The 15044-nt window shown below is 42.5% G+C and overlaps 1 protein-coding gene across 4 annotated transcripts in view; it reads left to right on the top strand.

Moving 5' to 3' along the window:
- cadm2a (cell adhesion molecule 2a) overlaps positions 1-15044 on the top strand; it is a 318209-nt gene that overhangs the window by 251547 nt on the left and 51618 nt on the right. For all 4 annotated transcript variants that reach the window (XM_080780499.1, XM_080780500.1, XM_080780502.1 and 1 more), the window contains 2 exons: positions 8047-8199; positions 13320-13457. In XM_080780499.1, the coding sequence (XP_080636625.1) occupies positions 8047-8199; positions 13320-13457 (291 nt within the window). The remainder of the gene's footprint in view (positions 1-8046; positions 8200-13319; positions 13458-15044) is intronic.

Genomic DNA, 15044 nt, shown 5'->3' with positions numbered 1-15044 from the left:
TTTGCACGACACTGTTTTTTCGGAAAGTATTAATCACGAAGTAAATAATCGATAGTTTCAGCCCTAGAAGAGAGAGACCGCGATAAAGAGGGGGAACATAGACAGATGTGGGGACGAGAAGAGAGAGAGAGAGAGAGAGAGAGAGAGAGAGAGAGAGAGAGAGAGAGAGAGAGAGAGAGAGACAGACAGACAGACAGACAGACAGACAGACAGACAGACAGAGAGAGAAATAGGGTAGAGAAAGTGACAGAGGAAGGGGGATATAGTGCAGGGAGTAGAATGCGTATAGTCTTCCAGTTCTTGTCTTGTGTACATAATGCATGAATCACTACAAATATCCTGTTATCCTGACAGGTTTCCACATTAGCTGAACTGGCAGTGTGTTCGAGTAAAACTGATTTGATGGTCTTGCACCATTGCCTATTGTACACACACACCCTCTCTCTCTCTCTCTCTTTCTCTCTCTCTCTCACACACACACACACACACACACACACACACACGCACACACACAAACACAGGCACACACACGCAAACACAGAGGAACGTACTCACCCCACAGTGCAACCGTCAGTCCTTCAGATATAGTACGTCACGTGTGCCTATCGGTACATTTCAGGCCTGGCACGCATGCCATGTAGAGATAACCGGTGCTGTGAGGAATGGGAGCAGGGCAGATGAACAAACTGCAAGGGGAGAGAGAGAGAGAGAGAGAGAGAGAGAGAGAGAGAGAGAGAGAGAGAGAGATGAGGGAGAGATGAGGGAGAGAGCAGCTGTCGTTTAGCCAGACTGATTAGAACAGCAATGTCATTTACTGCAGTTGTTTAGCCTGAAGCCAGCCATGCTAAACCATTCCTCCCATGGCATGGCAAATGACGGAAGATAAAAGCGTGTCATCATGTGTCAATGTGTTTGTGTCATATATGTGTCAGTGCTGTGATCATGGCACAGACAGACACACCCACACACAGACAGACAAATGCACGCACGCACGCATATACACATATACCGTATACACATACACCCGCAAGCATAATTGCTATCTGACAGAAACATTGTACTGTATCTTCTCCATATTTCATCCTTTTTATATTTTATTCAGAAATGAACTTTATTTGACACTGACACGGCAAAATTACTGATCAACAAGCTCACAATGTGACCCACAATGTGACCCGTTGTGAGCTTCTAAATCTGCTGTTTTTGCAACTTTTGAACATTTTGTCATATCGTCTTGAAAACAAAAGCAAAGGGGTGGGTTTTATAAATATTTTAGCAACGAAAAGTATTAACAAGAACTTGTAACTGGACTGAATTGTTTGTAAAGTAAATGTTTCTTTTCCCCCTTTTGTTATTGCTGCCATGCACTTAAAGTCTTCTAGACAGGAGACTGTGTATAGCTATGACATGTGAAAGGCACTATTCAAAAAAATATGTTCTGAATAATGGAGTGAAAGTGTGGAACAAAATGAGAATTCAGGCTTCAGTGTCAGGCTAGGATGCCAGTGCGTATGCTGTCTATTGTAGGCTGTGAGTTCTAGTGCGTATGCTGTCTATTGTAGGCTCTGAGTTCTAGTGCGTATGCTGTCTATTGTAGGCTGTGAGTTCTAGTGCGTATGCTGTCTATTGTAGGCTGTGAGTTCTAGTGCGTATGCTGTCTATTGTAGGCTGTGAGTTCTAGCTTATTCTATTCAATCCAAAAGCATATCTGACGGGCCAGACTATACAATACAATAAATAGCACATTCAGAATTTCAGATGCAGCATTCATTCTTTCAACTTACAGCTTTTAGTTTTTACTTTTGTGTGAATTAGAGGGATTTCACTTTCACATAAAATAAACATAAAAACGGCCCCCTCACGCATTAGAATGTCCTCCTAATGCATGAGGGGGCTGTGATTTTTTCATTTATTTGTATTTTATTTGTTTATTTGAAAGTGAAATATCACTTTAACATGATCATTATCAGAGCACACTGGAATATGTATCCCATGATATTGTATTTAATACCATATTTTGACAGCATAAAAGTACATTATTACATAAAAAAGCCAAATGGATAATCACAAGATAACTATTGTGGTTCATAAACATTCAAATGACAAACTAAAGAGCATTTAACAACAAATAGCTATTATCGGCTCCTGTCCCACTTGCCTTGCACAAGCAACATACTGAAATGCCACCTCATCATACCTATATTGTAGACATAGTTGCTATTCTATGCATACAAAGCATATTGTTCGGCAACACTTTTGGTCATTCATTGTTGGATAATGCATGACGGTGTGTGGACGCTAAGCACAACAATCGGGTATGCACACACAGCAGCCATTTTGGAAAGAACTCTTCCTGCGTCCGGCCCCGTTCCCGACTTCCTTCACAGGTGTTACCGATGATACTAATTTTTTAGGCTCTGCTCCATTTGGTGCTGGTCCAATTTTGATTCCATTTGTACACTACCCGTACGGGGCCATGTGGAACCCACTCAAGGACACTGTGAGACTATGAGGCTACTGTGAGACCCACTGGTGACTGTGAGACTATGAGGCTACTGTGAGACCCACTGGTGACTGTGAGACTATGAGGCTACTGTACAGTGAGACCCACTGGTGTAGCAGAGTGTTTCCAGTGAGCCAATGACATGCACAACAGCAGCACCCTGACACTGTTTGACCAGAATGGAACATTGCATCATCAGTAACACCTGGAACACCAGGAAGTCGGAAGAGACCCGGAAGTAGGAAGATTTATTCTGTGTGCATATACCCTATTAATCTTTGCATGGACAATTGGACATGCAGGCGAACATGTGCTGAGATCCGCTATTGCATCATTCCAGTGTGTTCACTCTCCAAAGGTTTGTGTCCATACAGCCTGTCAACTCTGGTTGCACCCAAATGATGAAATATTATATTATCCCTTACCCCATTGTCCTCTGCCTTTTCATACACACACGCTCACCAACCCCAAAACATTGTTATCACATGCCCCAGACAGACTGAAAGATGGAGGGAAGTGGGACATGCCCCAGACAGACTGAAAGATGGAGGGAGATGGGACATGCCCCAGACAGACTGAAAGATGGAGGGAGGTGGGACATGCCCCAGACAGACTGAAAGATGGAGGGAGGTGGGACATGCCCCAGACAGACTGAAAGATGGAGGGAGGTGGGACATGCCCCAGACAGACTGAAAGATGGAGGGAGGTGGGACATGCCCCAGACAGACTGAAAGATGGAGGGAGGTGGGACATGCCTCCTGGTGGAGATTTGTGCTCTACTGACGCACCTTTCTTGTCCGTTCTTTGTCTCATGAGCTGCCTTATAACCAGCTCCATTCTCTAATGACTTCCCCAAGAAGCTTTCAGCGTGAATCTAAAGGGGAAAACAATGAGACCCGAAGAGTTTTGCATCAACAAATATTATTATTTTCTTCTTGAGTGCACAATGTTAAGTCTGAAATTACTATTATTTTATTACTATTATTAAAGAAGTTACCCAAAGAGCAGAGGGCGGAACCAGAACCTTGTGTCAAGCCAATTAGCAAATAAACACTGACAACTGAATGACAACTCTGCCTCTGAGGCTGCACTGTTTGAAAATCATTATACAGATTTATCTCTCACGCTCTCTCTCTCTCTCGCACGCACGCACGCCCGCACGCACGCCTGCACGCACGCACACACACACACACACACACACACACACACACACACACACACACACACACACACACACACACATCAATACACCAGACAGAGTACGGTACCGTATATTGTTGCCATCATTAACAAGTTTGTGGATTGCTTATGAGGAACTGCAAGTTTATCAGAAGAATGTATCGATAAGTTCAATTATTTACACCAGTGGTTCCCAAACTTCATGTCAAGGACCCCCAAATTGACACTAATTAGCCCGCGGACCCCCATTTGAAGAGATATGCCAGGGACCCCCATAAGAGAATATTTTTACGGCTCTACCTCAACCCGTTTAATTTCAAGGACCCCCAGTTTGACATTAATTAGTCTACGGACCCCCATTTAATGTCAAATCTATCTCTGAGTGTGGGAATTATAGCTTTATATGTTGCATTATATTTTATACGTGTATGTATGTGTGGTCAGTGCCATCTGGTGGACATTTGAGTCAGGGCATGATGTGACGCACTTTCACTTTCAGCAACTTACGTGCATGTTTTTACTTCAGAGATTCCAGTAAGGTGGGGTTTATTTTACATATGCTGGGGTGTCTTTAAAGTAGTTGGGGGGTTTCTGTATTTTTCTGTGTGTGTTTAGGGGACGTTTGGGGTTATATTATAGTATTGTTTACCGTCAGATAGTCCACTGCGCATGCGTGACCTGTTGGATAGTCTACTGCGCATGTGCGACAGGAGATGTGTGTCCGTTGTGTGTGTTTTGTTAGCATTCTATCTTTGAGCATCGCGAGTGACAGGCACAGCCGGTAAGAATTCATAGATACTTTGTGCGACAAACATACCATATTCATGCCAAAGTATATCCAGTGCAAGGAAGACTATATTAGTTGCATAGAGCAGGGGTTCCCAAACTTTTTTGGACCACCTTTTGGGGTAGATATTTTTCCAGGTACCCCCTCATCCTCGCAACACGGATAACAAATAAATGTATACGTCTAAATGTAGACGTCTAAATGTAGACGTCTAAATGTGTACGTCTTCTCTTATGGGGGTCCCTGGCATATCTTTTCAAATGGGGGTCCACGGGCTAAGTAGTGTCAATTTGGGGGTCCTTGACATGAAAAAGTTTGGGAACCACTGCTTTAAACACTTTAGCACTTTATGAACATGAACAAAATAGATGGGTCCCCCCTGGAACTCCCTCGGGTACCCCTGGGGGTCCCCGGACCCCACTTTGGGAACCACTGGCATAGAGTGTGTGACTGGGTAGTAAAACGTACAATGAGACCCCAATTTGGTTCCAAACTATCATTTAGCTGGGGACCCCCTGGAACTCCCTCAAGGACCCCTAGGGGTCCCCGGAACCACTGATTTATGCCATCGCTCAACAGTGTTGCTTGCCAAAAAGAACAGATCTTGATGGCAACTGACACCATCGTGCAAAACACAGTATAAATTAGGCAGTAGGCTACTCTAAATCAACACATCTTTACTAATGACCACTTCCAGCAATTTTCCCTCTTGTCAAATCTTGTCAGGTTTTGTAAAAAGAAAATGTTTTGGTTTACAGATTGAGAGATTGGTTATGAAAGGTTTGGTTAGGCGGCTAGATAATTGGTTTATATGGAGGGGGGGGAGGTATCTGATAATATGAATATCAGATAAAATAAATACTGAGTCAATCTACTTAAACACTGTCTGGGGTGCACACAAAAGCCAGAGTCGACATTTAAAATGACCCCATAAAGCTACCTTGGGCTGTACCATCTAGCCAATGAGCACAGCACACCTCAAGGTGCTCCATGCTTCCAGATGGTGTAACAGCCTTTACAGTACCTTTAAAGTTTTTGTAGAGCGATATAAAGACCCCAATATCCTTTCTTTTTTTTTTAATGAGACTTCCTTGAAATTACCATGACGTGGGGGGTACTGCCACACACACACACACACACACGCACACGCGCGCACACATGCACACGCACGCACGCACACACAGTCACCTGAACCCATTTTGGACGGGAACCCCTTTTGGTGTTAGCATTATGTCATGCTTTATCTATTGAAAAATAGCAGATCTACAAGCTCATAGCGCGCCACCGAGTGGCGTGCTATGAGCTTGTAGGTCTGCTATTTTTGAAAAATCAAAGAACGACTGACATAGAAACATAGCTTTTTCAGAAAACTGTCAGGATGTAGAAGACATTTTTTTTAATCTGATCTCAGGTCAGAATGGAAAACTGTCAGGATGTAGAAGACATTTTTAGAATCTGATCTCAGGTCAGAATGGGTTAATGACGTGTGCTTTGTGTGAGTTATTTGGATGTAGAGTGAAAGGCTATTGGCTCTTCTAGTTAAATAAGGATTGTAGCAGTGTGTCACAGCTGGGGAAAGAAGGTTAGAATAAATCACTTGAGAGGCCGAGGCCACCATAACAAAGTGAGTAGAATATTTAACTCTGCCATAAATCCCACAAGGTCTGTGAGTAATATGCAGCCTGTGTGTTTTATGTGATTTTGTCTGAATGTTAGACAGGTCACGGTCTCTCACTCAGTGGATCAGGATCCAAAATTGGTTCATGAGATGTCCTGACAGGATTACAGACAATGATCAACTGTTGACTTTAGTTTCCCAACTTTCATGGTCAAATAAAAATACAGGCCTACATACTATGAGAGATATAAAGGATAAATGCATGCTGAAGATTTGACTGTGTTGTGGCTGCGTGAAACTAAATTAGAATATATATATTTCTTCATTCTCCATCAATCAGTATTCAGTATCCTAGATGGCAGTCCAGTTTCAAGATTCCACCAACAGCCTCCTTATTCCATTTAATTCATCTCAGCTTTCACGTCTTGCTGAATGCTCATTACAGCACTCACTTTCTTGGCCTGGTATTGTGTTATTGATTTTCATTCCCTCTATGTCTTGGGGGTCCGATTACATTTTCATATATCTAGTGTGCCTGAGAGGGTAGACATCAAACGGCTCTTTTCGACTACTTTAAGATTAAGATTTAAAAAATCTTAAACGATTTTGAAATATGGTTGCAATCACATCGTCTTATGAAATATTTTTTTTATTTACCATAAACATGCACACACTACAATATTTTAAAACCAGTAAGACACCTAAGGGCGAAAAGCGACCTCGCACTATTGAATTCTGTACTGGCCATATAAGGAGCATGTCTTGAGTATACAGGGTTTGATGAGGTCAGATCAATGGAATGTCAGAACAGGTCAGCTCCATATGGAAATATAAGGGTGGTAGCGGGGACATTCTCTTGAGAGTACAGGGTTTGATGAGGGCCTTAATTGTCGGGCCTGTTGAGAACTCTAGTTCTAGTTCGCCTGCTGCCGGGTGACATCAGGGATCTCCATTATGGGCTTAATTGCGACAGCAAATCGCATTTACTATGACATCAGATGTCATAGTGATGTCACGAGACCTTGGCACCATATATGGGGGCTGTCTGACGGGAATTGCACGTTATCATAGTAAATGTGACCTGTGGTTGCAATAATGGGGCATCACACACAACATGATTCTCTCCAGACATAATGATTCTCTTCAGACTAGAAAGAAACCTGGCCTGTCGAATGATGTTACCATCGGTGCGCGTTGCTGTTTGACGACGTTGCATAGAGTGGTCCTAATGCTAATGGGAAAAAGAGGTGGCTGAAATGTGCCTGAATAACGCGTTTTATATTAACTGTACAATATGTGAAGACATTGAGCGTGGGATAATATAAGCCCTAGACCCAAGGCAGAGTGCTTATAGTCTGGGGCAAGTGGAGTAAGCTTGATCCTATAGCAAACAGACACCACGTCGACCCAATTCTGATTCTGGATTATCAGGGTTGCCCCAACGCAGCAACATCACGCCATTATCGTCTCACATGATCACATGGGATATGTCTGGGAGTGGTACTCAAAATGCCAACTTCAATGTAATATGACTGCATAAATTGTACCATGAATAATTTAAGTAAAGTATATTTAAAAAGGAAGACACGTTATAGCCAGTGTTCTTCCCACATATCTACAAGCCTCAGCTGTCCGACGCACCACAGGTCCCCGTGCCAAAAGTACCGTCTTTCACTTCATAGTCCCTTTATCGGTCGCAAACTCCCGTCATGCCTGTGGCGTTCCACTCAGACAGTAGAGTAGTGATCCAGATCAGTATCAAGCATGTTGTTGTCTGACCGTCCTGTTGTTATGCGCAACGTTCGCACACAATCTAGGCTGGGATACGGAACGCCTCCCCCAAATCTTTTATGGAGATACATACAATGCCTTAGTCCCAACCAATCAAAAGCAAGGTTGGAACTAACTGTGGTATTATGTTCAGTAACAAACTCTCTCTCTCTCTCTCTCTCTCTGCAGCTCTGAGGGACAACAGGATTGAGCTGGTGCATGCGTCATGGTCAGAACTCACCATCAGCATCAGTGACATCTCTCTGAACGATGAGGGCATGTACACTTGTTCTCTGTTCACCATGCCTGTCAGAACAGCCAAGGCCTACCTGACCGTTCTGGGTGAGTATCATGTGTTATATGTGATGCCTGCGTGAGGGAAAGAGCATTGGGTCTGTCTATCATAGTAGATCCAAAGAGACCTGTGCTAACTATGTTCACCGTGTGTGCGTAGCGTAGGCCAGGGGTTCTCAACCCAAGGGTCACGACCCCTCTGGGGGAAATTGAGAGTTTACATACAGTATAGCACACATGCATGCATACACTTTCCTTAATGATTATATCTGGTTTCAGTATTTATTTATAATGTTTCTCTATTATTAAGGTTATTGTAGAGGTCAATTTGTATTGGGGGTGGGGAGGGGGGCGGGGGTCGCGAGACATGGCCAAAGCATTTCCGGGTGTCCCCAGCCAACCCAGTTGCAATCTCCTGCGACCCACCCGTGGGTGATGATAATGAATGGGATTAATTCAGCTAGGAAGCATTTGAAATTATATCTACTGTATACAGTGCCTACAATACAATTACTGTACATATATACTGTTTACAATTGCACTGTTTAACACACACACACACACACACACACACACAGACACACACACACACACACACACACACACACACACACACACACACACACACACACACACACACACACACACACACACACACACACACGACACATCATGATTAAAACCTGTCTGCTTCTTCATTGTCTGCAGTCTGCAGCCATGCAGTGAAACAGATACACCCTTGTCCTCCTCTCCCCTCCCTACCCCATGTTTGTGTTCCGAGCGTCGCTCGCTCTGTACAAATATTGTCTCATTTCCTGACATGGGTCTTATTATCTCACCAATTAGTTTTTGCTAATGTTAATGGATGTGCTAGGCTCTCCAGGACCATTACCGCCATCCTTGTGTCAACAAGCATGTGGCGCATTAGAGACATTAAAGACTCAACGAGGATATGGAGAAAATCATCTCAGAGTATAGAACAATGGTTAATGGTGCAAGCCCAGAAAGAGGGGAAGATTTAATAAATGAAGTGAAATTGGCCAGGGAATGACTTGCAACTGTTCCGTCCCATGCGCCCCAAGGTTTTATAACAAATCCAATAAGGTTTTACGCATGGACGTATGTTATGAAAATTAGAAGTAATAAATTACAAGCTTGGGTTTAAATTAAATTATTATAAATGAAGACATATTTTGCCAGACACATTTGAAAAATAATTGATAGTTTGTGCTATATAAGGCATATTTTGTATCTCAATCCATACTGACAACATTCATGTATCCATTACATTTTTTTGTAATTTAGTATTTACCCATAGAGACCTGTGAGCAGGTGGGAACTTAGCACCCTTGAACTTGTCTGTTAATGCTCTAGTCTCTAACCAACAGGCCCCTCCTACTATTAGTTTGAATTTATAGGGCTGCAACTATCGATTATTTTCTTAGCGATCATATACATTTGTTTTTACATTTATTTAATCATTGAGAAGCAGGATTACAATTAACCACTTGAGCGTCATTTAAGCAATAAGCCACGAGAGGTCTCAGGTTACCGGGTATTTTACACTGGCTGGGGGCGTAGGCAGTCCCGAGGCGCAGCCGAGGGGCTTCTACCCCGCAGCCAGTGTAAAATACCCGGTAAGCTGGGGCCTCGAGTGGCTTATTGCTTTTCTAAAACGGTTACAAACATTATAGCAATATTAACCTAATAAAACTATTACATTCACAAAAGTATCTACGCTTTGCGCCACCAGAGCGAGCAAGCCAGAGCCACAACACTTCCTTGTTTTGCTCTGCAAGTAGCTATATGTGACGGGAGAATAGCGCTTGATGTATTTACGGGGCTGCCTGGAGCCACACATTCACAGTCATATGAGCCGGGCGGTGCTTAGACGCCCGCACGGCATGTGTTTGTAGGGCAATGAAGCGCTCCCCTTCCCCAGTTCAGCTACAAGGCTGCAGTTTGATACAAAGTGATTGAAGGAGTGGGTTATCGGTGAAATTTACACCGGTCACGTGACGGTAACCAGCCAATCAGAATGAAGTATTGGGACTACCCGTTTTAGAATTTATATTTCATCACACAACATTGTTGTGCAATAATAGTGAGCTTAAAGGACCACTTCACCACTTTTCAATCTATCTTCATATAATAGGTCATCACTAATAATCATGATAAAATGGCACAATTTTTTCCTACTCTGTGTCTCATAGGAGGGCTGTGGGCACGGGCAGTTCAGAAACCCGTCTACCAGTGACATCATTGTTAGGCATTTTTTTAAAACAAGATTATTTTTAGTTTCTATTAGCTTGGATTCCCCATCGATTATGTCACTGGTGGATGGGTTTATGAACTCCCCACAGCCCTCCTATGAGACACAGATCGAGTAGAAAGAAATTGTGACATTTTATCATGATAATTAGTGAGGACCTATTCTATGAAGATATAGATGACCAATATAGGGTCATATTTTAGGGAATAATTTGATTAACTGTTGCATCCCTAGTTTCAAGAAATAGCAGTTACTGTGATCTTATTTGGGTGTAGCTTTTTGTTTGGGGTCTTTTGTACTAAACTGCTTCAGAATGACAGACCAGAGTGAATAGCAATACAGTACAATCAATGTTCAAGGTTCAATATGTTTATTGTCACATCTCACATAAAAACATATTACAGAGCCTTCTCAGCAATTTGGACAATAAAATTGTAAAATAGTATACATGCTATACAACTTTTAGCCAGAGAGCATGTCACATTTAACCATGATCAACGTGGAATCCATATTTTGGACTTATCATTATAAGCAACAACATCTCCTATTGAGCTGCGAGGTAATTTTCTATCCCTCATGGCCAATCAGTGTGCAGCACACCCAGATTAAGATGAGAACATGCATGATGGTAAACATAAAAATGGAAAACCAGCAGCTACATTCAGCTACTTTGTCTTTTCTTATTTGTCAAATCACAAGTTACCTACAAGCTATTCACAAATTACCTCTTAAAGTGTCCACCCTGTCATAAAGCCTATGAAATAGTACCCAGTGCCTCCCCTGCTTTGGACGCAAAAGCAGCATCAAGGGATGGATGGGGGGGCAAGTCCCTGTGACATACTAGCATTATGTCCAGGGGGTGTACTGTACTTGTACATCAATCTTCCATAAGGAAACAGGAGATAAGCTCCTGATCTATGGGCCACAAGACTATATAGCCTATACTTATAGCCACAAATCGCAGCTACATATAAAGCTACAGTAATATATACCGTACAGTGTGTGTGTGTGTGTGTGTGTGTGTGTGTGTGAGTGTGTGTGTGTGTGTGTGTGTGTGTAATATATATATATATATATATATATATATATATATATATATATATATATATATACACACATTGATCTATAAGTCTCCATTGTAAACATGGACCAAGCCTACCAATATATTTTTCTCCATGGTTTTATAAGCCTCAAGTGGCTCAGAGTGGAGTAGAGGATTGTAAACAAGGTGGTACCCATTACCAAAGAGCTTGTCAATAAGGTCTAACTAAGCCTAAGGTTAGTGGTATACTGTACACCAGAGGGTGCTCCACAGACTTTGTACCATGCTGATTCAAAAGCTGTATAGGACTCTGTGACAATTATGTGGAATTTGTTACCGGGAAGCCTCAAGTCAAGTTGCTCCAAGTCCTCCATACAGACCTGAATGAATGGCAGCTGTCCAGCTGCCATTCATTCCATTCCATATAGCCTACCTACGCCTTTTGATTTTCCCTGTTTTAGTTGTCTATGTAGTACATTAGAAATTGCATGAATGTATTTATTATTCATTTCTTATTTTGTATGCCACCTGGCACTCAATTCACACACTTTTGCACTCTAAGGTCCACAATGGAAATAACCTCTCAAGCTGTTTTATTCTTTTGACATATATACCATTATGTTCATGTACATGCATATGCAAATATTATATGCATTTTTAAACGTCAGTCAATCAATAATATAAGTAGGAAAGACATTCAAGAAGTGTATAGATTGAAACAATGCCATGATACCATAAGCCTTCCTTCCATTTTGTATCAGAGCCACACATTATTAAATGAGCCCGTCTGCTTCAAGACCTTTGGTTGTGCTAAAATACACCCAATGCAACGTGCACAAGTATGAACACACGTTTGCACAAATTCACGCACAGGCAACCCAAGAAATTGTGTGAAAACTGCACGCACGCACGCACGCACGCACGCACGCACGCACGCACGCACGCACGCACGCACGCACGCACACACACACACACACACACACACACACACACACACACACAGAGGGATTAAATCTTTGCAGCCTCTGGCCATCCAAGGGGAATGTGATTGTATAAAGATGAATACTTTATTTGATCTGCTGTCGTAAAAGTCCTGAAGAAAACTAACAGTACCAGACATCTTTTTCCCTCAACGATATCATATCGAAATGCATGAGCCACAGTTCTAGTTAATACAGAGATCTGGCCTCAACTTATTAAACACACGACACTTTAAACACCACCCCCCTTCTCTCTCTCTCTCTCTCTCTCTCTCTCTCTCTCTCTCTAGCTCTCTCACATGAACACATTGAAATTTTGAAATTGTCACATGAAATACTCCTCGCATGTACCGCGCCGGAAACAGCTGCACGCACATATCACAGTGAACTTAGACAGCTGTCAATGTTAGAATAGACCGTGTATACTAAATATAGATTCCCTACAGAAGGCTGGTACGTAAAACCAAGAGGAGGGAAGCACTTCAAGGCAAAGCATTCTCCTGAAAGGTGCTGAGAGACACATGGCTAGAGTCAGTCAATGCCATTGACTGATAGACCTTTCAGTCGGTCGGCCTCCGGCAGACTTATTTCTCGACGTCATTGGATGCACACTCGCCAAACTTAAAACACTCATTAAGGAAAGGGATAATTGTCAATTGCCAGCTGCACAAACTAATAGCTTTCCCTTTCAGTCACACTATCTTCTCACACATATAGACCAGGCCTTCACTCACACACACAGACACTGGATCTGATATGGTGTTTGACTGGACTCGATTCTGAACAGCACGTATCGTTCACCGAGTGGTCGTCACACCTGTCACTGTTGCGTTGAACTAATTCCCACCCTGTGATTTCCCCTCCCTTCCCCCAGGGGTGCCAGAGAAGCCAGAGATTGACGGCCTAACAAAGCCGGCACTGGAGGGCGATCACATCACTCTGACCTGCATCACCCAGGGGAGCAAGCCCGCCGCTGACCTGCGCTGGTTCAGGAACGAGAAGGAGGTTAAAGGTATGTGCACTATTTCACCTTTCTGCTTTCAGCCGATGCTGTCTGTGGTGGTCCAGGATGACTTGGAATTCATGAGCAAATGAGTGGTTAGTTTCTAGTCTGAATATGAAGCCATAGTCCGTTGCTGTATCAGAAATGGCTGCTCCTTGCAGGTCATGGTGGCCTATACGAGGGCTATGTGACGTCAGTGGGTGTTTTGCAGTTGGTAGGACGCAAGGAAGTCACGGGGGAATTAGTGTGTTTGTATGACATTGACATTATGCTTATTTCCGAATGGCTGATACGTCCCACCTGTCATTTTATATCACTTAAAAAATAAATACTTTAAATAAAGTAATCAAACTGTGGGTCTTTAATCCGTCATCAGATTAAGAAGCATTAAATAAAAAATATATAAAGACAGAAACGTTCCTCATACAATATAAAATAATCACATTTTGGACCACGTCAGATCGCAGTTTACTAATTTTATGCTTTTAAATTAAATTATTTTCTGTAATCAGGTTACAGTCAATCCGTTACCTTTAATTGCGTTGCATTAGACCCCAGCCCTGCAGCCAGTCTGGTTCTCCAGAGCAGCCAGGCACCATTTCCGTCTTCCTCTCCTTCTCCTTGCTCATATGGAGCTTCTACAAATAGAATCTTGAGCTAATTAGTTGAAGGAAGGCCTTCCCTAACTGGCTGATTATTGCGTCTCCATGGATGGCTGCTGGGAGAGCAGCTACCTGGAAGCCAAGCGAAGAAGCAGATTGAGCAACCCCCCAATGGCCTTCTAATCTACCTCATAATGTTAGCAGCTAGTGAGGACATCCTTGGTGGTTTGAAACCATGGTGGTCCCCAGTGGCTAATCTCTCTCATTTAGGTCAGATCAACTCTCTCCAACATGGAACTGTCATGCACTGTAAAATCCTCAGTGTTCATTTAACTAAGAGATGCATTACTCTCAGAGTTTGTTGATGTATAATTTCAGGTAAAGTAGGTATGCAGTAATTTAGTGGGTTTATAATGATTTACTACAAATAGAATAATGTGTCAAATATATTCTCTTGACAATGTTTTTGTACTATTCCATTCCATTTGAATACATTCATACATTTAATTTGAGCACACATTACAATATTCAATATTGTAATTATGTGCATTAGTCTCTTGGGAATAATTGCAAAATGCACAATAATACTACAAAGGGAATTAATAATGAAGGCTACTCATTGTGGTCTTATCATTTATTACTTTTCTTTTTACTTTTCTGGGCAAAGTACTTTTCTGGGTTTAAAAGTATGTTAGTTGAACAGACACCACACACAGTAGAACTATCAGTGTTCATTTAACCCTGAAAGTGTGTGTGTGTGTGTGTGTGTGTGTGTGTGTGTGTGTGTGTGTGTGTGTGTGTGTGTGTGTGTGTGTGTGTGTGTGTGTGTGTGTGTGTGTGTGTGTGTGTGTGTGTGTGTGTGTGTGTGTGTGTGTGTGTGTGTGTGTGTGTGTGTGTGTGTGTGTGTGTGTGCGTGCGTGCGTGTAACACTAGTTACACCACAAAAGTGTAACTAACAGGTGATCAACTATACGAGGCAACAGCTTCAGCCAAA

Source organism: Protomyctophum bolini (genome assembly GCF_963924005.1).
Source record: "Protomyctophum bolini genome assembly, chromosome: 13".
NCBI lineage: Eukaryota > Metazoa > Chordata > Actinopteri > Myctophiformes > Myctophidae > Protomyctophum > Protomyctophum bolini.
Note: the sequence above shows the minus strand (reverse complement) of the source record. Positions and strands in the feature narration are given on the sequence as shown.